Source organism: Puma concolor, unplaced genomic scaffold, assembly GCF_028749965.1.
Source record: "Puma concolor isolate L17-30 unplaced genomic scaffold, mPumCon1.1.hap2 unalloc_scaffold_46, whole genome shotgun sequence".
Lineage (NCBI taxonomy): Eukaryota > Metazoa > Chordata > Mammalia > Carnivora > Felidae > Puma > Puma concolor.
This window is the reverse complement of record NW_028240254.1, coordinates 211,606-238,129: the sequence shown is the minus strand read 5'-3', so window position 1 is coordinate 238,129 and position 26,524 is coordinate 211,606. Positions and strand designations below refer to the sequence as shown.

The window sequence follows — 26,524 nt, the reverse complement described above, 5'->3', positions numbered from 1 at the left end:
CAGTCAGTTAGGTGTCCAACTTCAGCTCAGGCCATGATCTCGCGGTTTGTGAGTTGGAGCCCCACATCAGGCTCTGTACTAACAGCTTGAAGCCTGGAGCCTGCTTTGGATTCTGTGTCTTCCCCTCTCTCTGCCCTCCCCGGCTCGCTCTCTCTCTCTCTCTCTCTCTCTCTCTCTCAAAAATAAACTAAAGGAATTTTTAAACCATCACAAATCCATAATAACAAAAAGAAGAGGAAAAGAAACTACTACAATTAAATTTTGGAATCTGGAAAGCGGATGAACTTAGTAGACCTGAAAAGGCTGAACCATAAGGCAGAATGGGGAAAGCCAAGAAGCAACCCAATTCATAACACAAAAACTCCAAAAGCTCATAAATTAGTAGCATTTAGGTACGTCTAAAAGTGAGGGTAAGAGTGAAGCTAAAAAGAAAGAACTGGTTAAAATCCCTTTAAGTAGTAATTTGATACCTAGGGTCTCTTCACACGGCCAGATATTCACTTTTATCCACTGGGCACAGCCAGTTATTGATCTTCTCCTACTCCAGCAGGAAAGTGACAATTCATCAGAAAGGGTTAAACACAAGGTCTCTGGATTATGGAATACTAAACACAATAGAGGGTAGGAGTGTTACCTGCAAAACTCGGAGGGAGGCTTACACTGAATAATGGGAACTTCAGTCTTTCGTCTTATTTAACACCTGGAATTCTATGAAGCAAGGCTATACCTCCGGGAAGGATATTCAAAGTTTCTTTGAACACTCTGACCATCTCAAAAGGAAATATACCCTAAAGACAGTCATATTAAGGGTTTTCCAGGCAAATAGCCCAGCCAGACCAGCCGATGATAGCAGGGTTTCTCAATCTCAGCAGTACTGGCATTTTGAGACAGATACTTCTTTTTTTTTCTTTTTTTTTTTAAATTTTTTTTCAACGTTTATTTATTTTTGGGACAGAGAGAGACAGAGCATGAACGGGCGAGGGGCAGAGAGAGAGGGAGACACAGAATCGGAAACAGGCTCCAGGCTCTGAGCCATCAGCCCAGAGCCCGACGCGGGGCTCGAACTCACGGACTGCAAGATCGTGACCTGGCTGAAGTCGGACGCTTAACCGACTGCGCCACCCAGGCGCCCCAGAGACAGATACTTCTTTATTGAGAGAGCTGTCCTGTGTATTGTAGGATACTCAGAAGCATCCCTGGCCTCTCATCACTTGATGCCAGTAACACAGATTGTGATGACCAAAAATGTCTCCAAATGTTTCCAAATGTTCCTGGGGGAAGGGGAAGTTCAGGGTGGGGGGTGGGGGAAATCTCCAAATCATCTCTGGTTAAGAATCACTATCCTACAGCTCATAATCAGCTAGTTTTGCCCTCAGTCTCAGAGCTTCCAAATAGCTTTTGAGTTCACCATTCTCAAATATGAGTAGACAACCAAAGATCACCAGACATTTGAGGAACAGTTCTACAATGAAAAACAAACAGAAAAAAATACCTTGGAGGAGACAGAATATGAATGAAAAAGGAAATCTCGAAAGCACTGCAACAGAAGTTCGTAGTTGCAACAGAAGATATTGTTTGTGGAACAATAGAAATGCCCATGAAATAAGAGGAGGCTATTATAATACAATAACAGAGGGGAAAGAAATTATTGGAAATTTAAAAGTACAAATGAAAAACGAAATAGAAGCATTGGAAGATAAATTTAAGGAACTCTCTCAGAAGCCACCTGGGTGGCTCAGTCAGTTAAGCATCCGACTCTTGATTTCAGCCCAGGTCATGATCTCACAGTCGTGAGACTGAGCCCTATGTTGGGTTCTGCGCTGGGTGTGGAGCCTGCTTAAGACTCCCTCTCCCTCTCCCTTTGCCCCTCTTCCACTCCCACTCGTGTAATAAATATAAATAAATAAATAATAAATAAATAAAGCATAACAAAGAGATAAGAGAAAAAGGTTAAAAAAAAAAAAAAAGGAATCATCCCATTATGTCACATATCCAAATATCAAGATTTCCACAGAGACAGAAAAAATAGAGGAAAGGAAATCATCAACAAATTATTTTAATTTTCCAGAATCAAAGGACGCTGTATTCAGCACAATCGTTACAAAGAAACTTCTTTCCAGGAGACTTTCAGAAGACTAGAAAATATCCTATATGCTTGAAAAAAAAAAAAAATCAGTGTCAAAGTCAAGAGTCAGAAAATTTTGCACTTCAATGGCAATACTGAAAACTAGAAAACATAGAAAATTATTTACAATCTAGAATTCTGTACCCAAACCATCCATAAAATACGAAGACAGAATCTGTCATAGGAGGAGAGAAGTGAAAAGTCTCCAGCATGTTAATGAAGAAAGATCTCAAGATGACAGTTGCACACAAAATGTAGAGGGCAACAAATTCATACTGAAGAACATCAAAATACTCTAAAGAAGATTTCTTCAAGAAGACAAAACTACTAGAATACCTTGTGCAGACAAACTTACGAAGAGGATATTTAGACAGTTGGCAGAGTTTAAGCTTCAATCAGTAATATATATACTTTTTTTTTAAACCAAGCAAATAAGTAAGTAAGACAACTCAAAGAGGGAAAAATTGTACAGAAAGAGAAAGTAGCCACAAGATACTTACATGTGGCTCAGCAGTGAATAGTGTGTACATAAATATATTCACATAAATACAGAATTAAAACTTACTCAATTACCCTATGACTATATTAGGAGGATGGATAGGTATGGGAAGTGGATGTGGTGGGGACAGGGAAAATGAAACAGAGCTAAATCCTTATTTTTCATATTAGGGAGTTTACTAGGTCTACCCAAAATTTAAAAAAATCAACAAGAAGCAATACAAACATGTTATTTACAGTCATGAAAACAAATATCAGGTAATCAGCTAAAATGTTTGCCTCTGGAGAAACTGAGGAAAGGATCAGGCAAGAGGCTGCTCTATTTGTAGCAAGTTTATTAGAACTATATAATTCTTTTTTTTTAATCTTTTGAAATCTTTATTTATTTTTGAGAGAGGCAGAGACAGACTGTGAGCAGGGGAGGAAGAGAGAGAGAGGGAGACACAGAATCCGAAGCAGCTGAGGATCTCACGAACCGTGAGATCACGACCTGAGCTGAAGTCAGACGCTCAACCAACTGAGCCAAATTGAGCTTAAAATTATACACATAGATAATCTTGACCAAAGGATGTCCGGACAGAGAAAGAAAAGGGAGTGACACCATGTGCAACAGGAAGAGATTTTTAAAAACGTACTTAATGAAGAAAAACAAAACTAATCATGAATGATACTGAATAATATACTAAAAACAATTTTTAAAAAATGTTTTAATGTTTATTTATTTTTGAGACAGACAAAGCACAAGCAGGGGAGGGTCAGAGAGAGAAAGGGAGACACAGAATCTGCCTCAGCCTCCAGGCTCTGAGCAGTCAGCACAGAGCCTGATGAGGGGCTTGAGCTCACGGACCATGAGATCATGACCTGAGCCGAATTTGGACATTTAACTGACTGAGCCACTCAGGCACCCCTATATTAAAAATTTTTAACTGTCAATGTCAGGATGTCAGAATGACCCACAAGTTGCAAATTACGTTTTTTTTTCTTAGTGTTATTATTTTGTTTTAAAGTTGACTTCATGTTGCAAAATATTAAGGGAAAGATAAAAGAAAATTATGGTAGTTACATAATCAATACTGATTAGGTATGTTTAGGATTTAAACTTTTATCTAAAGAGTTAGAGTTTAGAGTTATCTATGGGGGGGGGGGTGCACACGGGTGGGTCAGTCGGTTAAGCGTCCAACTTCAGCTCAGGTCGTGATCTCGCAGTGTGTGAGTTCGAGCCCCGCGTCGGGCTCTGTGCTGGCAGCTCAGAGCCTGGAGCCTGTTTTGGATTCTGTGTCTCCCCCTCTCTTTCTGCCCCTCCCCCGCTCACGCTCTGTCTCTCTTGCTCTCAAAAAATAAATAAAACATTAAAAAAAAAATTTTAAAGAGTTAGAGTCATGGGGTCAGAGAAGGCTTTCAGAGTCCATATGATAAAACCTACAAATTAGGATTTAATTTAAAGGCAACTTATTTATAAATAATACTTGCTGTAGCAACGAGAGCTCACTTACAAAAATCTTCATACTGGTGCTGTAGTTCATCCAAAATAAATAGAATATCTCTAATATCCACCATGTGGTTACCTGTAATAGAAAGAGTAAGTTCAAGTACTGTTATTTCTTTTTTGAACACAAATCTAGTTTCCATCCCATTCTAATACAAAAACAACACAGAGATGTGTGAAAGTAGGAACAGAGGTTGTGAATAATATCTAGAATTGTTAATAGCTCAGTACACACTGAAACATAAAAGACCATTATTGTCTTTTTCCCTTAATAAAAGAGTTTCCCATCAAAAGAAATTAGTCACATTTTAAGCTCCACAGCTAGGTAATCAGGTTAATATTTCATTCATTTAATAAATAGTGTTTTGAGAATTTACTATAGGTAGAATTTCAAGTTTTAGCTCTTTTGTCTTTCTCACTGGATTGTGAGCTCTTCAAGAGTACAGGATGTCATTTGTTTCCCCAATGCCTAGCAAATTATATACTTCCTAGCACTTAAAAACTAATTTTTTTGAGGGGCACCTGAGTGGCTCAGTCAGTTGAGTGTTTGACTCTTGATTGGGGCTCAGGTCATGATCTCAGAGTTCATGGGTTCGAGCCCCACGTTGGGCTCTGCGCTGACAGTGCAGAGCCTGCTTGGGATTCTCTCTTTCCTTCTCTCTCTGCCCCTCTCCCACTTGCACTGTCTCTCTCTCAAAATAAATAAACAGACTTTAAAAAAATTATTTTTTAAAAATTATTTTTGATAAAACAGGGAGGGGGACAAAACATAAGAGACTTGTAAACATGGAGAACAAATTGAGGGTTACTGGAGGGGTTGTGGGAGAGACGGTGGGCTAAATGGGTAAGGGGCACTAAGGAATCTACTCCGGAAGTCATCCTTGCGCTACATACTAACTAATTTGGACGTAAATTTAAAAAAATAAAAAATTAAATTAAAAAAATATTTTTGAATGAATAAATATACTAAAGGCTGTAAAGAATCATGCAATGTCTACATTGTGGATAGCAGTAAACCATTTACTTGGCGTCTTACACATGTACAGCACTCCCATAATTATAACTTCCTACCATTCCTGCCCTTGCCTCTGTCTCAAACCATTTTCCTTCTTGGACAGTGTATGACAGAGAATGGGGTCAGAGACAGTGACCTCAAATAATGTTGTTCCAATTGGACACCCAATAGTTCTTGCCTCCAAATGTCTGGCTTCGCTTGACATCCAAGGTGAGTGAGAAAGACCAGGTGTTGACTTACCTACTTATAAAAATACTAGGGGGGCGCCTGGGTGGCGCAGTCGGTTAAGCGTCCGACTTCAACCAGGTCGCGATCTCGCGGTCCGTGAGTTCGAGCCCCGCGTCGGGCTCTGGGCTGATGGCTCAGAGCCTGGAGCCTGTTTCCGATTCTGTGTCTCCCTCTCTCTCTGCCCCTCGCCCGTTCATGCTCTGTCTCTCTCTGTCCCAAAAATAAATAAAACGTTGAAAAAAAAAATTTAAAAAAAAAATACTAGGTTCGTTCTTCAGCCTATGCCTAAAAAATCAACTATTCAGTTATAAGCATAAGCAAAGACCCTGAAAAGAAGATGCCAGTTTTTAAAGTGCCTTTTGAGTCCAAGAATTATTATATACACTATGGTTTCGGTGTTGGGTAAGATTGCTTCATTCTGCTTCTTTAAAAATTGGTAAGCTATGTCAGGTCCAGGACTTTAAATCACTGCAAAGCAAGTAAGTATTTGACCAACCAAAGAAGTGCTAGCCCAATTGATGTTAAGTTGTCTTCTGATTAGAACTGCTTCTTACATTCTGGGTTTTTGTTTTGTTTTGTTTTGTTTTGTTTTGTTTTGTTTTGTTTTAATTTTTAATGTTTCTTTATTTTTGAGAGAGACAGAGACAGAATGCAAGTGGGTTGGGGCAGAGAGAGAGGGAGACACAGAATCTGAAGCAGGTTCCAGGCTCTGAGCTGTCAGCACAGAACCTGACATGGGGCTTGAACTCATGAGCCACGAGATCATGACCTGAGCCGAAGTTGGACGCTTAACTGACTGAGCCACCCAGGCGCCACTCTTACATTCTGTTTTTTTATTTTCTTGGTACTTATTCTCATTCTGTTCTTGGTTGTGGTTCTAACACCCCAGTGAACTTCTGGAACTTCTGTAGAGTCCATATCCCAAGTTCTTAGATCAAAGCATAAGTCCTAAAATCATTCAAGGCTTCAGCCCTCAAACTCCTGAATTTGATCAGTGAAAAGTATTCTGTTGGATCATCCATAAATTAATCCAATGGAGAAGGCTGTATTGTTTATATCTGGTCTCTACTTAAAGAACTCCCCTTTCTGGAAAGAGGTCCAACATTGCAGTGAGCATGCAGTAGCCAACCATTTACAGATTTACTAGCTCTCGCTCAAATTTATTCCTTCTTCTATGCAATGACAAACATTTCTCACACACCTCTAAGACAAATACTATCCATTTATATAGTCTCTGGTGGCCAAATAAGCATTACAGAATCTGAAATTACTATTTTGACCCCTACCTAGCTTATCAAAACCTCAATGAATAATTCCTGGTTGAGACTGAGACAATCAGTATAGTTACAGGTAGCATTTACTTCATAAGAGAAGTTCAAAACAGCTTCCCACTCTTACATTTGTCCTTCTGGAGGAAGCTCATATTGGAACTTTCCTTTCCATTCAACCTGGAAAATGTAACTATCTAATGTGAAAAAAAATTATCCTCATCATCAAAGTCATATTCAGGGCAACATTACTTTGAAGGTGTAAAATGACTATTAACACATTTCCATAATCTCCACAATAGCTCCACAATATCAAAGACCTTCTCATCAAAAATCGTGCTAGTTACTACTTTTCACCCAGTTCAATTACTAGATCGGTAAATACCACGAGAGAAAAAACTACTGCACCAATATCCTATCTCAGAAACCAAACTACCAGAACTGTCACACAGTGATTTTCCATATTCCTCTTGCCAGATCTTAATGAAGCAAATGCTTGTTGGACTTCCTTGCAAATTCCAGCGGCATTCCTCTTCATCATGCATACTCATGAAGATATTCTCCATGGTATCAGTATTGCTCCAAAAAACCAAACCAAATACAAAAACAAGATGTTAAAACAGTACCTATACCAGGGTGCTACGGCTTCCACTAGTGGGATAACTGACTTATATCACTCCTTACTTCAAAATTCTGTCACAGAAGAATCCATATCCACTACCGGGGTAACCCAAAACTTTTGGCATTCTGAGGGTGTCCTTTCCTTTAATGTTTAAGTAAAATAGCCCCGACCCCACACCATACATTATATGAACAGCAATCAATACTCCCTCCAAAATTTGAAGATTCCTGAGTGCTTTATACGCTGGCAGTTGATTTTCGTTTTGTTTTCTATTCCCGTGGACTCCTGATCTCTCTCACATTATCACATCCTATAGGTGCTATCTTCTCTCCACCCCAAGCCTACCTAACACAGAACCTACAGACCTTTTTCCTTGAAAAAGAAAATAGACCCACCATATGACTAACACAAGGCTATTGTATATAACCAACTCTTACTAGATAACTTGAAATTAATGAGAGTCAGGGATTTCTTTATAGCACAGCAAGCACTACATAGTATTGTCCTAGAGTTCTACAGCCACTCTCTATTGATTGCTAGAACCCCATCCACTCTCAGGTTCCCTCAGTGTTCCTCTTCCAGCTGCCGATTAGCCACTGTTGTATTCTAAGTTCCTGTCGTTTTCTTATATAGAGTACTTTACCTTACCTTTTTGCTCAAACTAGGTATCTCCCAATAGGCTTTAGCTCTCATAATCAAACATACCTGTTAAAATGATTTTCCTAGTCAAAAGACAAGGACCTCCCCAATGAGGAATTTTACCTTAAGTCACAGCCAGGTTATTAAAAATGACAAAATGAAAAAATCTTATTCTCTCTGGTTGGAGGAGATGGAGTGAAGGGTGAGACTTATTAATTCATTCAACATATATTTGTTGAGCAGTTAATATGTGCCATAAGCACTGTATGGAGTACTGAGGATACAATATTGAGCAAAAGTACACATGATATCTGCTTTCTTGGTATTTCGTCTTATCTGAGATACAGATCTTCACAAAACAATAAGAAATAGGGGTACCTGGGTGGCTCAGTCGGTTGGGCATCTGATTTTGGCTCAGGTCGTGATCTCGTGGTTTGTGAGTTCGAGCCCCGCATTGGGCTCTGTGCTGACAGCTCAGAGCCTGGACCCTGCTTCAGATTCTGTGTCTTCCTCTCTCTCCCTGCCCCTCCCTCACTCACACTCTATTTCTCTCTCTCAAAAATAAACATTGAAAAACTTTTTAAAAAATATAAGAAATAAAAGTTGCAACTGTGATTAGTGCTGTGAGAGTGTATGAGAACTTGACCTAGTCAGAAAAGTCATGGAAGCATCCTTAAAGAATAGAGTTGAGTTTAGATCCAAAGTATAAGTAGTAATTCACTAGGAGGGGAAGAATGCTCCAGGAAAAGAAAAGACTATATGTAAAGGCTATGGCAGGAGGAAGCCTGGTATATCACTGAAACTCTAAGAAGGCACAGTAAGCAAAGCAGAATGTGGTCTGAGATGAAGCTGGAGATCTAAGGTAAAGGCCAGACATTGCAAGTCCTTGTACGTGACCTTAAAGGGCTCTTCATCCCAAGAAGTATTATTAGAGTTTATGCAAGGAGGTAACATGATCAGATGTGTGGGGTTTTTTTATTTTTTTTATTATGTTTATTTATTTTTGAGAGGGGAGGAGGGGCAGAGAGAGAGAGGGAGACAGAATCCCAAGCAGGCTCCAGGCTCCGAACTGTCAACACAGAGCCCAACATGGGGCTTGAAACCACAAGCCTGAGATCATAACTTGAGCCAAAGTCGGACACTTAACTGACTGAGCCACCCAGGCACCCCACAGATGTGTGTTTTGAAAAGATCATTCTGTCCATAGTGTTAAGGGGGATAAGACTGGGTGTGGGTGGGGGCACCTGGGTGGCTCAGTCGGTTGAGCGTCTGACTTCGGCTCAGGTCATGATCTCACAGCTCGTGAGTTCGAGCCCCCCGTTGGGCTCTGTGCTGACAGCTCAGAGCCTGGAGCCTGCTTCGGATTCTCCCTCTCTCTCTGCCCCTAACCCACTCGCATTCTGTCTCTGTCCCTCTCAAAAATAAATAAACATTAAAAAAAAAAAAAAGACTGGATGTGGGTGGACTTGTTAGGATGAACAGTGATGGTCCTAAGGAAAAATTATGGTAACTCGGACTAAGGTAATGGTGGAAAATAGAGAGATTTAAGAGATATCTAGAAGTTTAAAATAATAGTAATTCACAACGGTTGCATGAGGAGAACAGAGAAAACAGAGTTGCCAAGGATAATTCCCAGGTTTCTGCTTCCTATTTCTTGAGACTATTCTAGTGCCAATAGGTTCTATTTAATTCCTACAACAATCTATGATATCAGCATAATTTTTCAGTTTAGCTCCCCAAGTACAAAGCCTGGAAATCCAGACCAGAATTCCATAAGCCAAAAAAAAAAAAAAAAAAAAAAAGCCACAGTGGTTTCATATGTAATTTCTGTTGCTTCTGGTAGAGCATGCCCTAAAGGCTATTTAATAATATGACTTGAGATTAAGCTTTAAAATCCCTATTTTATGGGCATCTTTATGCTCCAGAACATCCCTCCACTTATGTCTATCAACCCAGAACTCACCATAAATGACTACCTACTAAAATTCATGCAGCCTGGTTCTATCTTCACAGTACATCCCAGCCACCAAAGACCCCCTAAAAGCCACCACTGACAAATGACAAAAACCTGTGGAAGCCCATGGAAAAGGATGCCATGTCTGATAATGTTCCTGCCATATTTACACAAACTGTTCCCTCAGTCTAAAATGTCTTTCATTACCACCTTCATTACCACCTTCAACCAACTAACCCCTATTGATCCTTCAAGATTTAGCTCAGACATCACATCCTCTGATGATCTTTCCCTGGTGTTTCCAGTATACATTTGCAGCCTAACTACATTCTATAACAGTATTTGCTATACAACATTATCATTTTCATTTTATTTGACTCTTTCCACACTAGAATGGGAACTCCTTTGGAAAAAGAAATGTGTTCTATTCATCTCTGTATCACCTTGCATAGTTCCAAGCACAGTAGATATTAAATGACTATCTGACTCATTAAATACATGGATAATCAATGAATCAATCGTTTATCAATCCATTATTATCAGACACCCCCTGGTGACATATAAACATATAATACAAAACATCTGCTAAATATCTCCATAATGTTTTTTTAAAAATCTACATTTTGCAAAGAGTAACTGAATAGCATGAGAAGATTGTGTAATCAAAGCTATCTAATAAAGTTAAAAATTCAAGAAATTTAGGTCTCCTAATTTGTGAAGCCAATGCCCTTGACATTAAAGAAACCATCTCTCCACAAACAAGAAATGGAAAAGAGAGGAACGTTTGAAAAGAAAATAAATACATTTTTTTCTTACATTTTTATCAAACATACCAAAATCTAATAATTTTAGAAATTTCTCATTTAATTTTTCTAGACTATCTCTTACCACAGACACCAGTAAGCAATGTTGATAGGTGGCAAGAGGTAAGAATCAAGAAGGAGAGATGAAGGATGAATCAGAACACTGATATCCAAGAAAGATATATTTACATAGTAATTCAAATAACTCACTGTCTATACTAGCATGTTTTATCACTTCCTGAAAAGTTTCAGGAATTACAGGAATATCCATGCTATCCAAAACAGCAGCCAGTTCATCAGTCGCAACTCGACCACTTTTTATCCTACAGAAAATCTTCAAGGCATTCTGGAATGCTGCAAAAATATAATAAACAAAGAAGTTATTTTATCATGAGAATCAACAGCTTTTCTTGGAGGGGCTGATTTTGTGTCAATAGCCTACCAGGGTACAATACCTTTCCATAGGCATAGGGTTTTCTAAAAATGTACCTGCAAGTAGGCATTTGCCCAATTCTGACCACATTCCTAATATAAAATGTAATTTTTGCTATTATCACTACTGATATAATATTAGCAAAGATAGGTGCTATTTATTGAATGCTATTTATATGCCAAACATTGTGCTAAAAGCTCTGGATTATCTCATTATACTATATTCACCGCTTAGTTAAGCCTTGTAACTAAAATAATTTCATATCTATCAGTGGTATAATCTATAATAGCAAGGCAGCTTAATCTAAAATTTGAGGGCATCATTAATTGTTTTAAAATGTAATTTAGAAAAAATAGTGTAAAAGAAAGAACAGAACAGATGCAAAATTTCTCTTCAGATTTTTTTATATTACAAAGAGTTTAGCAATGGTTTAACCACTATTTAAAGGTCTTCTATTTCTCCATAGAAACTTCATTTTCTTATGCTAACAGTCCTTAACATCAAAAATGAATTGGAAAGATTTGCAACAATATGGATAGAACAAGAGTGTATTGTGTAAGTGAAATAAGTCAGTTAGAAGAAGACAAATAGGTTTTCACTCATATATGGAATTTAAAAAACACAACAGATGAACATAGGGGAAGGAAAGGAAAAATAAGATAAAAACAATAAGAGACTCTTAAATACAGAGAACAAACTGAGGGTTGCTGGAGGGGAGGTGGGTAGGGGGATGGGCTAAATGGGGGAGGGGTATTAAGGAGGGCACTTGTTGGGATGAGCACTGGGTATTCTATGTAAGTGATGAATCAGTGGGTTCTACTCCTGAAACCAATACTACACTGTATGTTAACTAATTTGACTTTAAATAAATAATTTTTTTTTATTTTTTATTTTTTTATTTTTTTTTTCAACGTTTATTTATTTTTGGGACAGAGGGAGACAGAGCATGAACGGGGGAGGGGCAGAGAGAGAGGGAGACACAGAATCGGAAACAGGCTCCAGGCTCTGAGCCATCAGCCCAGAGCCTGACGCGGGGCTCCAACTCACGGACCACGAGATCGTGACCTGGCTGAAGTCGGACGCTTAACCGACTGCGCCACCCAGGCGCCCCTAAATAAATGATTTTTTTAAAATGAATTGGAAAGAACACAGCTAAATGAAAATATTCATATTAATGAGAGAATTTTCCCTAAACAGATGTCCTCCTTAAAATCTAAACAGATTGATACCTGCGTCCTAATGCTAAATTTAAGTGATCCTCAGACTACCGCACCCCTTAATTTGATAAGGAAACACAATTCCCATAATCCACTTCAGAGAGCAAATCACTTTTTGTCAGACTACATTTTCTCGGAATTCAGGATATAACGAGCCTACTGATCCACAAGTTCTTAGATTTGCACAGTCATGGAGGAAGAACTGGGCATTATTCACTCATCCAACCAACCAGTTGTTATTGACCAGGCGAGCAAAAGTAGCAGAGGAAGGACCTCTGAGAATCCTCTCCTCCATAAAAGCTGTGAGAACATGGACGCAAACTGTCAGAATCAACTTTTTTCAAAACTCTGGCTATAAATCAAAGGCTTAGAGTCATCCAAAGAGTGTTTTCTTTCAGAAAAACGGCTGAACCTCAGTAATCGTGAGCTTTGTGGCATTTTAGCTTGCCATTATTCCCATCTTACCATCCCAGCTTCCCAGGAGCCTTGAAAACTAAGAGCCTACCCTCATGATGAAAAACAGCAGCCTGACAGCCAATGGAGAAGAATGAGTTTGGAACTTCTTCAAAGCCCCATTCTCTAAGAACTCTCATTATTAGACCTGCCTTGTGGCTCCCTGGAAGACCCTACTTGCCAAGCTGCCTTATTTGACGGGACTCAAAGCTTGCCCAAGGCAAAGAGCCTTTTCCCTGGAAGTACTCCTCAAACACAATCAGAGGCAATTAGTTAACATTATAACTGTCTGAAGTGGTGGGTAATAGTTGGAGCAAGCACTGGATGTTACATGTAAATGATGAAGCACTAAATTCCACTCCTGAAACCAGTATTATACTATATACTAACTAATTAGTTTAAGTAAAAACTTGAGACAAATGAACCAAAACCAGTCAGATTCAGGAGCCTGGCTCTTAAATGCTATTGCTGCTCTTCCAATGACATACTAATATTTTTTAAGATTAAAAAAAAAGTTTTTTTTTTGGAGAGAGAGAAAGAACAGGGGAGAGGGGCAGAGGGAGGGAGGGACGGAGGGAGGGAGGGAGGGAGGGAGGGAGGGAGGGAGGGAGAGAGAGAGAGAGAGAGAGAGAGAGAGAATCCCAAGCAGGCTCCATGCTCAATGTGGAGCTTGACTTGGGGCTTGATCCCACAACCCTGGGATTGTGACCTGAGCCAAAATCAAGAGTTAGATACTCCACTGACTAAGCCACCCAGGGGCCCCGACACAATGATTTTTAAAAATCAAATAAACCCACAACTGTACAAAGAAGAAAGATAAAAGCAACACAAATTTCCCATCCAGGGCATGCAAAAAATGATGGATTTTGATTCATATCCTACTTGGATACCTTTCTATGTCTCTTTACGTTCATCAACGATTGTGAACATTTCACTCAATTAAGACAGTACATATAGTATACTGCCTTTTCACTAAAAATATGCCATGGACCTATTTACAAGTCAATAAATGTAGATTCATGCCATTAAAAAAAAAAAAAACAATTGGGGCAAATAATAGGCTAGCAAACAAGCTTAAAAGGAAAATCTGGGAAATGAGATGTCTTTGAAAAGTTCCAACATATTCCTGAGCATCTAGATGGCTGCACACATAAACAGGTCTGTACCCAGGAAAACCAGAGTAGGTTCTGAACTCTCAGGTCTGGCTTACGTTGAGGATATACACACGCAGAAAATGAAGGCTAAGGAAGAGTTGAAAACTATCTGTTTGAGTGTTGAAGGCATGCCCCAATGCACACATAGGGTCCCTCTGGTTCTCCTCTACCTAATAATTGGCAACTAATTTTGCCTTAAAAGGCACTTAAGGACACAAGCATACATGTATAAACTATAATGTGAAAATAAATATGTATGAAATATAAGAAAAGATATTCATTGTGAAAGTGTCTATACTAGGAAGATAATTAGAATCAATAAAGGATTAAATAAATTATAGTATATCTACATTTTTCAGACACCATGCAGCTATTAAAAAATAAAAGGATCGAGCACTTCGGTGGCTCAGTTGGTTAAGCACCCGACCCCTTATTTTGGCTCAGGTCATGACCTCATGGATGCTAAGATCAAGCCCCACATCAGGCTCTGCACTGACAGCATGGAGCCTGCTTGGGATTCTGTCTCCCTTACTTTCTGCCCTTCCCTCACTTGCTCTGTATCTCTCTCTCTCAAAATAAATAAAAATAAACTTAAAAACAATTTTTTTTTAAGTAAAAGGCTGACCTACACTTACTGGCACGGGGAAAATTTTCCAAGACATATTACTCAGTTAAAAAAAAAAAAAATCATGCTAGACAACAAAGTACATAGCATGATCCCTTTCTCTTAAAGTATAAGATGATCATATTTTCCCCTTTTATTTTCTTAGGGTCTCTTGATTTCTACCTGTATGCTTGATCTTTTCACTTGCCTCTATAAGACCCAGGTACTCTAGTTCTCTTCTGCCTAGTAACTGATAACTCATTTTCTCTTACAAAATATGTAATATGTAAATATTTATATACATTCATAAGTGCATATAATAAAAGATGCTAAAGTCAACATTAACTTTAAGATAGGAAGGATTAAAGAGGGTATTTTACATTTATATACTATTATATTGCTTGGATATTTTACTAAAAATAGTGTATTTGAGAATTAGGCATACTGTTTTAAGAGGAAGAAAAGAAATTTGGCACTTCTTGGTTGGTCTCAGAACACTGGACCATAAATAAAAAATAGGTCAAAATAGAAAACCAGAACTTCAAAAACAAAGGAATACATGATAGCTCAACTGGGGCTCGACAAGCAGGCCGTACTTAGGTACCCAAACACACTTACAAATCTATAGTCAAGAAAAAGCTATAAGCTGAAAACCAAGTAGACAAAGAGGAAACCCAGTGCTATAGGAGTTCATCAAAATGCCAAGTAGGAAGAAATTCAAAGAGGGAAAGCAAGCCAAGCATCACATCTATATTGCTAATTGATGCATACGGTAATGTATTAAATAACATTCACTACATTAATGAATAAACATTAAAGAGTTTTCTTGCCTCTTGCTTCTTATCCAGGTATATGAAGATTATCACATTCATATATCCTTGATTCCAAGAAAGTACAGGCTGGTTGACAGAAATATATAACCCCAAGGACAGATTATAGGAATTTGATCTTGCCTAATGGCAAAACCAAGGAACTGGTTTCTGTTTTGATTTGTTCTAACACAAAGAACTGTTAAAATTAGGTCACAAACCCTAGAGATTTCAGAATATTGGAAGCACTGTTTCTATCAGTAACAGGAATATTTCTTCCAATCACTTTCTTTGCTATTTACAGGAGTGTAAACTAAACGTTGTTAGGAGATCCATCAGTGTCTGAAACTTTTAGGGAGAAATACAAGCAGATTCCAAAGAGAGCAAAGAAAGTACTATTCACATTGGAGAAGAAAGCAGATATGAGATTTCAAAGGGAAAAAAGAAAAAAACCACATGAACAAAGAAAGGCCTGGAAACAAGAATGAAATTGGCATGTATAGACATTTGTGTCTCTAACTGGAGCACGGGGTTCTTGCCTGGAAAAGATTCTACCAAGAGGAAAGTGGCAAGAAAAATTATAAGGGGGTGAGGAGGTCAAGCATAAGGGTTTGGACCACATTCATTTCATCACAGGAAAAAGCATCTACATTTTTGGGCAGGAGAATGATATGACAAAAATCGTGTGTTAAGAAAATCTAGCCGTTGCATGCAGGAAAAAGTGGAGATTATGGATAGAAAATTAGGATACTGTGGACAGGTTTTTAGTGCCTTTTATGAAATAACTCGTGTCGAATTTTTCTCAACCTAGGCTACAGGGGAAAACACTATGTGAGAGATCTGAAAAAAACATAAATCCATATAACCATCCCACCCTAAAATCAGTGACAATCAAAATCATTCTTTTCTGCAATTTTGAAGAATCGTTTTTTTACCTGGATCCTGGGAGACCAAATAACAAAACATCATTCACAGTCTTAAGGAAATCTGAAAAATCCAGCATTCCATTAACTATAATAATGGTTCAGAAACAGAAGGAAAAAACCTGCATTAGCAAACTCATTAAGAATATAAGATAAAAATGCAAACTAAAAATGTGAGTAGAATTAACTGATAGTCTAGAGGAGCACTAACATTAAATATAGACTGTAAAAAGAAAACCTATCATAAAACATAATTACACATTTTAATTATGTAGTAAATAGTGCCCAGCAATAATCAAAATGATATAGACTAGAATTTAAGATACTGCAATATTCTTTACTCAAAGCTCTAATTTTTATACTTGTCATTAGATGCAAAAAAGTCATGCAACTTGTCAATTTTACATATATAATGGTTTTACCTGAAAAGAATAGGACTGATTTCATTGTGTTCTAGCTAAGACCCTCTATACCAGTGGTTTTAGGGGAGATTACAGATCCAGATGAGACTCTAATGAAAGCTTTGCCTCAAATCATTCCATCTCCTTCTCTCCTCTCCTCCTTTCCTCTCTCTCTCTCTCTCTCATTACACACACACACACACACACACACACACACACACACACACATGCATTGAACAAATGCACAAAATATTGCACAATATTAAAGTCTTCACCCAAAAAATCCTCTCATTTATCGTGCAAAAAGTAATGCCTATTTATTAAAAGAAAGAAAGAAATCTAAATTGTACAAATGAAAATTTCAGTAAGAAATTATTGCTTGGTTTGAATGAGAAGTTGAAATTATGGAGCTTTTTTTTCTGCATGATAATGCACAGGTCATCTCTGATGAGCAACTAGAGCTGAAAATCCAGATTTACAAAGTGTGACAAAACACAGAATCAGGATTCTTCTGTCTCATTTTCTAGACAAGCATAGATCTGCGTCAAGGAACATCTGAATTTTTCAAGATTCTTCAAGTTAAATAACTCTAACGTCATTTTCCTCTTCATATAGTAAATGAGGCCAATTTGGAAAGGGTTTATCTGTGTTTGGAAGAAACTTATTATAAATTTACATTTTAAATTAATGTAATCTGAACAAAGTAACTTATAAAAGAACATTTCAGTGCTTCTGGTGGTCTGCAGGCTTCTACTGTCAGAGAAATTGACAAGGCTTAGTTGTTCTCATTGCTAAACCACAGAAACAGTTTCTGGATTGGAAAATTTGTCAAGTTGTCTACCTCGAAATTTCTTTTTCAGTGTCATAACTTGAGAGTGGTTTCTCCTTTCCTTCAAAGAAACAATGAAACATCTGTGCAAATTTCAATCAATTATTTTGATTTGTTTTCTGACTTCTATGTGACTTAGGTTTAAACAAAAACCTTATAGATAAAACATCAAGAGCACAATCCATACAAGAAATAGTTGTAGACTAGACTTCTTCAGAAGTATGAACTTAAGTTGAAAGATATTCTTCAAAAATTGGGGTGCCTGGGTGGCTCAGCTGGTTAAATTCCGACTCTTGATTTGGGCTCAGGTCATGATCTCACAGTTGGTGAGTTCAAGCCCCGCATAGGGCTCTGTGCTGACAGGGCAGAGCCTGCTTGGGATTCTCTCTTTCCTCTCTGTTCCTCCCTTGCCTGTGCTCTCTCTCACATATCCAGTAAAGGACTCGTATTCAGAATATATACATTCAAAACGCAATAGTAGGAACACAAACACATTTTCAATGGGCATAAGATATACAGGTAGCAAAAAAGCACATGAAGATATATTCAAAATCATTTGATCATTCAGGAAATGCAAATTAAAACCACAATGAGAAAACACCATACATCTATTAGAATGACAATTTTTAAAGGCTCACCAATTCCAGGATTGACAAGGATGAGGAGCATCTGAAACTGTCATAAATTGTTCATAACAATGTAAAATAATTCAGCTGCTTTGCAAGCACAGTTTAGCAGTTTCTAAAAAATTCAAATATACCTACCATATGACCCAGTTATCCTACCATCAGGTATTTACCCAAGATAAATGAAAGTATATGACTACACAAAGACACATAAATGAATGTTTACACCAGCTTTATTTGTAATAGCCAAAAACCAGAAACAATCCAAACATCATCAATTAAGGAATGGATGAACAAATCATGGTACATCCATAAGAGAGAACGCTGCTTAGCAATAAAAAGAAATAAACCTGATATGTACCAAAGCATAGATGAATCTCAGTATAATTACGCTGAGTGAAAGAAATCAAACTAAAAAAAATGAGTACTTACTGCATGATATCATTTATATAAAGTTCTAGAAAATACAAACAATCTGTAGTGACAGAAGCAGGTTAGTGTTTGCTTGGGAAGTAGTGAGGGGGGGTTGTGGAAAGAGAATGGGGGCTTACCAAGGGGTATAATGGGATTGAGTTTTCACAAGTATATACATATGTAGAAATTTTCAAATTGTAGACTTTAAATATGTCAAGTATATACCTCAATAAAACTATAAAATACGCAGATAATTTAAAATCCATTGAAATAGCCAATTCCAAAAACAGTACGGAGGTTTTGTCTAAAAATTAAAAACAGAACTATCATCATCCAGCAAGCTCACTTTTGGATAGATACCCAAAGGAAATAAAAGCACTATCTCAAAGAGCTATGTGCACTTCAAACATTGCAGCATTATGCCCAATAGCCAAGAAATGGAAACAGCCTAAATGCTCACCAACAGATGAATAAAGAAAATGTAACCTCTATGTATATGACATATTCTGGAGGGTGGAGGGAATGGGCAGATGTTTGTCAAAGGATACAAACTTTAGGTATAAGATGAACAAGTTCTGGGAATCTGATGTACAGCATGGTGACTATAGTTAATAATACTATATTGTATCTTTGAAATTTGCTGAGAGAGTATATCCTAAGAGAGTAGTGTTCTCATCACACACAAAAAAGGTAACTATGTGAGGTGATGGAGATGTTATTTACTTGATAGCTGGTAATCATTTCACAATGTATATGTATATCAAATCATTACGTTGTACACTTTAAATATATGCAATTTGTATTTGTCAATTATATCTCATTAAAGCTGGACAAGATAACATGACTTGACATAAACCATGTTCCTATAGGTATATGCATATCCTATGACCCAGCTTCTTCATTTCTAGAAATCTATCCTATAAAAATATTTACACAAATGTGCAAGAATTGATGAACAAGGATGCTCTTTATAGCATTATTTGTAATAGCAAAAATTTTAGAGGTAACTTCACCACTAATCAATATGAGACCAATTAAAAGGTATATAACAAATATCCAGGAAGACTACCTACCAAATTATTAACAGTGTGTACTATGAAGAATTGTAGTGAAAGATTGAGGTGAAGAGATAATTTCCATTTTGTAATTTGTAAACTTCTTTAAGCTAAAAATACTAACTTAAAACAAAAAAAACCTTTATATTCAGTTATTAAACTTTTTCTTGTATTTGCAATTTTTACCAAGATATTCAATATAGGTCTACACTTTTTTCAATGTAAAAATTAAGGAATACAAATTTAAACTAACATATGTTATCTAAAATTGTTTGTATGGACACTAATAATGAAGCAGCAGAAAGAGAAATTAAGAAAACAATCCCATGTACAATGGCACCAAAAAGAATAAAATACCAAGAATAAACTTAAGCAAGGAGGTGAAAGATCTGTACTCAGAAAACTATAAAGCATTGATGAAAGAATGTGAAGATAACACAAACAAATGGAAAGACATTCCGGGCTCACGAATTAGAAGAATATTGTTAAAATATCCATACTACCCAAAGCAATCTACAAATGTAATGCAATCCCTATCAAAATACCAACAGCATTTCACAGAACTAGAACTAACAATCCTAAAATCTGTATGGAAACAGAAATGACTCCAAATAGCCAAAACAACCTTCAAAAATAAAAAGAAAGCTGGAGGTATCATAATTCCAGATTTCGAGTTATATTACAAAGCAGTAGTAATCAAAACAGTGTGGTACTGGCACAAAAATAGACACATAGGTCAATGGAACAGAATAGAAAACACAGAAGTAAACATACAGTTAAATGGCCAATTAATCTTCAACAAAGGAGACAAGAATATGCATTTGGAAAAGAGAGTCCCTTCAACAAACGGTGTTGGGAAAACTGGACAGCAACATGCAACAGAATGAAACTGGACCACTTTCTTACACTATACACAAAAGTTCAAAATGGATTAAGAATTTAAATGTTAGACCTAAAACCATAAAAATCCTAACAGAGAGCAGAGGCAGTAATTTCTCTGACATCAGCTATAGCAACATCTTTTTAGATACATCTCCTGAGGCAAGGGAAACAAAAGTAAAAATAAACTACTGGGATTACCACAGAATAAAAAGCTTTGGTACAGCAAAGGAAACAAGCAATAAAACTAAACAATAACCTACTGAATGGGGTAAGATGTTTGCAAATGACATACCCAATAAAGGGTTAGTATCCAAAATATATAAAGAACTTATATAATTCAACACCAGAAAAACAAATAATCCATTTTAAATGGGCAGAAGACAGGAACAGACATTTCTTCAAAGAAGACCTACATATGGCCAACAGACACATGAAAAGGTGTTCAACATCACTCATCATCAGGGAAATGCAAATCAAAACCACAATGAGATATCACCTCACACCTATCAAAATGGCTAAATTTAAAAACACAAGGAAAAACAAGTGTTGGCAATGATGTAGAAAAAAAAAAGGAACCCTTGTGCATTGTTGGTGGGAATGCAAACTGGTGTAGCCACTGTGGAATACAGTATGGAGATTCCTCAAAAAATTAAAACTACCATATGATCCAGTAATTGTACCTCTGGGAATTTACCCAAAGAATAAACATTAATTCATAGGTATATAGGCATCCCTAGGTTTATTGCAGCATTATTTAAAATAGCCAAATTATGGGAGCAGTCCAAATGTCCATCGACAGATGAATGAAGATGTGATACACACACACACACACACACACACACACACAGAGGAATATTATTCAGCCATAAAAAGAATTAGATCTTGCCATTTGCAAAAACATGGATGGAGCTAGGGAGTATAATGCTGAGTGAAATAAGCCAGTCAGAGAAACACAAATACCATATGATTTTACTCACATGTAGAATTTATGAAACAAAACAAATGAACAAAGTGGTGGGGGGCGGGGGTGGGGAACAGGACAAACCAACAAACATACTCTTAACTATAGAGAACAAACTGGGGGTTACCAGAGGGAAAGTGGATGAGGGGATGGATGAAATAGGTGAAGGGGATGAAAAGGATACTTATCTTGATGAGCACTGCGTAATATAGGGAATTGCTGAATCACTATATTGTACACCTGAAACTAATACAACACTGTATGCTAACTAACTAGAATTAAAATAAAATAAAAACAAATAAAATAAAATAAAATAGGTTGTATGGCTTTGGAGTAGACTTTTATCTTTCTGTCCCTCAGTTTCCCCAACTGTAAATCCAGGTAACTGGAAGAAACTACATCTGAAGTCTTGAAATCTAAAGTTCTAAAGATTTATAATAACAGTATTACTTAAAAGCCTTAAAATGTTCACATCCTTTGACCTAGCAATTTCAATTTTAGTGACCTATCTTTTGTCTGATGAGATAAAGAGAAAAAACCCTGCTTATAACAGCAAAAATATTAGAAATAACATATTTATTTAGATTATTTGTTATATAGCTTATTTTTCAAAACAATTTGTTTTTGTGCTTTGACCTGTTCCACAGAATAATTCACAGCTGCCAAAAGCCAAGCTCTCCAACCAGCCTGATGGCAGGGCCCGGGTGATGGATGGATCGGGACTGCATGGTGGCCCACCGACAGTGAAGCTTCTTGTACCCCTGCTTTTATGTAATTTGGCCTTAGCATTGGTCAGGGCAGCCCCCCTACCAATGAAAGTATACTGGGGATTTGTCGGTTGGGGAATTGCCCATGACAGGCCCCCTGGGAAAAGGACCACGGGGGAAAGAAAGAAGATTCCGCAGGGAAATTATGCGGGCCTACATCCAGCCCTTGCCACCCCCTGTAAAGACTCCTCTACCTAAAGGAAGGATAGCCCCATATATTTCCCAGCCAGGGAGGGGGACAAATGGATTTGAAATCCCCACCCTGGCAACAAAGGAATGTATCTATGGATACAAATTACTCCAACCCCTAGGCCCACTTGGCCCCCAGGAGGCATTCCAGATGATAACTGGACCTGGTGGGTTACGGTACAGAAGGGTTCATTAGTTCCTAGGTATACATTGTCTCCCTGGGAGCGCAGAAGGCGTGGGTTCCCAGGGCCCTCTTGGCTCCCTCCCGGCACCCCAGACCAAAGCGAATAACTTTTGTTCCTTATACGCAAATGGTTCAAAGAAACAATTAAGAAGTCATGTCCCTGTAAATGTTCCACTTGAGGTGTTGAGAGATAGATGACCTTTCATGAAAATAGCAAAGCAAACGCTTTATAGACTATAAATAAACGTAGATACATAATGAAAATAATATGAAGAAATTAATCAATTTCTTGTAACGTTACAAGAAAATAACCATGTTGTCCCTTAATGGGTGATTACACAAAGGAACATTTTTAGAAATAGGTAAAGCCAAGAAACATAGATGACGCACGCTACAAGGAAATTGCTAACAAATATAATGCCACGTTTGCCGCAATAAAGCGGCCAGTCTAACACACTGTTGTTGTCCGTGTCCATTTGTTATTTTCGCCGACGCCGTGCATCCTTCGGGAACCCCTGGACCTGCTGGGGCTGGACCCCGGCGCACAGCCATTTAAAAAGGCAGTGTTGGGGTGCCTGGGTGGCTCAGTCGGTTAAGCGTCCAACCTCGGCTCAGGTCATGATCTCCCGGTTTGTGAGTTCGAGCCCCACGCCGGGCTCTGTGCTGACAGCTCAGAGCCTGGAGCCTGCTTCTGCTTCTGTGTCTCCCACTCTCTCTGCCCCTCCCCCACTCATGCTCTGTCTCTCTCTCTCTCTCTCAAAAATGAATAAATGTTAAAAAAAAAAATTAAATATTTAAAAAGGCAGTGTGGATCTATATTTGTTTACATGGAAGGTTGCCTAACATATAAAGTTAATAGAAAAAGGTAACAAAATTGTATGCATGTGAGTCAACATATACATTTTCCAATTATGTGTTTATGCGTATGTATATACCACAGTTACACACACACACGCACACACATGCTTAGAAAAATCCTAGAAAAATATATGTAAAAATACCAAAGTTCAGCTCTGGGTAGTGGGATTACACATAAGTTTTATTTTCTCCTTTCTATTCTCCTATGCTTTCAGAGAATAAAGTTATTTCCACTTTGAATAATTATTTTAATAATAAATCCCCAAAAAATTATATGTCAAGAGAATTAACATATGGGTAAATAAACATGTCAGAAAAAATAGAGTTGCTTTTTAGTCTTTCTAAAAGTTAGATTTATATTTATTATTTTATTTTTATACCCTCTGAAAGTTGTGTACAGTAGGCACTCAAAAAATGTTGGGGTGACTCGGATAGATAGACGAATGACACCATTGCAACTTGTCAATTCCTGTTAGGTTGCTAAGTAACATTCTATTGGTGGTCCATTTGACTCCTAGTATTCTCCATCTACAAATTTTTTATAATAACCAATCCACATCTTTTATTTGAGTAGCTTGATGCTTTTAACCTCAGAGTATTACTGTGCCATTGTGTGTATTAAGTTTATTTTATTTCTGACCAATCCTTCAACTTACCTATACCATTTTTATTCTAAACTTATCTCTCCTCCTTAATAAGCTTGGAATGATCTGTAAATGTAATCAGTTCTCTATTATTTACCTCTTTGATTAAAGTATTGGACACTGACAACAAAAGAACAATTACTTTTCCAGATGTTTTAAAATAAAATTATTAGGATTTTGATTTGCATTTTTTTGACTACTGAGGATGGAAAATATTTTTATATGATTATTGGCTACATATATTTTCTTGTATGTGATATTCTTATCCGTGAGTCTTACTCACTTTTCCATTCCATTGTTTGTTACTAATTTCTATGAGTTCTTTACACATTCTGAAAACTAATCCTTTGTCACTTCTGTGAATTGCAAATATTTCCAAGTTCATAACTTGTCTTTTTACTTTAAAGTGTCTTTTGATAAATAAAAGTTCTTAATTTTAACATAGTTAAATATATTAATCTGGTCTTTTATACTCAAACACTTTGCCTTAAGAAATCTTCCCTATCGTATGCAAGTAGCAAAAATTAAAAGTCTAAAAATATCAGATGTTGATGAAAGTATGTCATAATCAAATCTGGTAATCAATCAATCCAATTATACTGGAGGCCCAATTTTTTAATATTATCGTAAAGGTGCAAAAAACGTTTTTAGGACATATTATAAAGCTTAGCTTTCCTATGATTTGTAATTAATCTGACCAACATATAACTTACATCCATGTTTGCAAACCTTAAACTAATAATGAAAACACAAAACTTACCATCAATAGCAACAGTCTTTAGTGCCTTTTGCATTTCCGAAGCACTTATAAAAATCTTCAAGGTGTGATGGATCGTTGGCAGATCATTCACATAAATTTTACCACTTTGAATTTTGCTAAAACTTTTACAGGCCTTCTGAAGTGCTAAATACACACGACAAAACGGTTAATTAATTCAAACGAATAATTATCGTCATCCCCGCTACACTCTCTCCCAATGAAAAAACAATGATCAGTAAAGGAAGAAAGAGGAGCAAGTCTTTGTGTTCTAATTCTTTGCTTTAAAATCAATCTCAAGGGGCGCCTGGGTGGCGCAGTCGGTTAAGCGTCCGACTTCAGCCAGGTCACGATCTCGCGGTCCGGGAGTTCGAGCCCCGCGTCAGGCTCTGGGCTGATGGCTCGGAGCCTGGAGCCTGTTTCCGATTCTGTGTCTCCCTCTCTCTCTGCCCCTCCCCCATTCATGCTCTGTCTCTCTCTGTCCCAAAAATAAATAAACGTTGAGAAAAAAAATTTTTTAAATCAATCTCATGATTTATTTAGGTATGTCTAGAGTAAATGACCTCCAAGTCTACAGGTTTCCTAAACAACTCTCAGAAACTGAGAAAAGTCATGCAAAGCTCACATAGCAAAGGCAGTCACAATTTTCCCTGGGAATGTTTAAATCCTTCTTCCATGCTCCCATTATCACTCGGTACATATCTCAGACAAAGCCATTGGTATTGTGATTGCTTGCATGTCAATATCCCTCACTCAACTATCAGGCTCTAGGGGGCAAGGTTTTTCATTCTTCAAGTGCCAGTGTCTACTTCAGAACAGATCCTCAAAAAATGTCTGTTGAATTAAACTGAATTTAGTTCAGTGGGTACTACCCTTAGTTTTCAGAAAAAGAGGTGCTAGATGACAGTGCTAAATACCAGAGAAAGACTAACATATTGGTAACAATGTTTTTGTTTTTGTTTTTAATGTTTATCTATTCTTGAGAGAGAGAGAAAAACAGAGTGCAAGCTGGGGAGGGGCAGAGAGAGAGCTGGAGACAGAGAATCTGAAGCAGGCTCCAGGCTCTGAGCTGTCAGTACAACCTATGTGAGGCTCGAACCCATGAACTGCAAAATCATGACCTGGGCCGAAGTTGGATGCTTAGCCGACTGAGCCACCCAGGCGCCCCACGATGGCTTTAATAACAGGAGTTTTAGTAGAGTATTAGGGGTGGAAACCAGGTTTCAGTGAAATGGGAAGTAAATAAATAATTAAGGAAACCAACTCTTTCAAGAAGCTTCTTTGGGGGCGCCTGGGTGGCGCAGTCGGTTAAGCGTCCGACTTCAGCCAGGTCACGATCTCGCGGTCCGTGAGTTTGAGCCCGGCGTCGGGCTCTGGGCTGATGGCTCAGAGCCTGGAGCCTGTTTCCGATTCTGTGTCTCCCTCTCTCTCTGCCCCTCCCCCGTTCATGCTCTGTCTCTCTCTGTCCCAAAAATAAATAAACGTTGAAAAAAAAAAAATTAAAAAAAAAAAAAAGAAGCTTCTTTGAAAAACATACAGTATAATACTGACACAGTCCCTGAGGAAGCAGAAGAAAATTCAATGGAAGAAAATTAAGAGTGAAGGGATTAGTGACATGAAAGGGAATCTTCTCCAATGAGAAAATAGGGAAGGCTATGGATGTTGTTTACAATCCTAACAGTTCTCCTCGTGAGGAAAACTTTTTTTCCTTTTTTTCTGTATCTAT

At 37.6% G+C, this 26,524-nt stretch overlaps 1 protein-coding gene across 1 annotated transcript in view; it reads right to left on the bottom strand.

The window, feature by feature from the left end:
* LOC147571198 (EF-hand calcium-binding domain-containing protein 13-like) overlaps positions 1-26,524 on the bottom strand; it is a gene marked incomplete at its 3' end in the record, with an annotated part of 135,276 nt that overhangs the window by 84,807 nt on the left and 23,945 nt on the right. Inside the window, 5 exon segments of the mRNA XM_086696545.1 lie at positions 4,117-4,188; positions 10,849-10,992; positions 16,244-16,268; positions 16,270-16,319; positions 24,802-24,945. Coding sequence (XP_086552671.1) covers positions 4,117-4,188; positions 10,849-10,992; positions 16,244-16,268; positions 16,270-16,319; positions 24,802-24,945 — 435 coding nt within the window.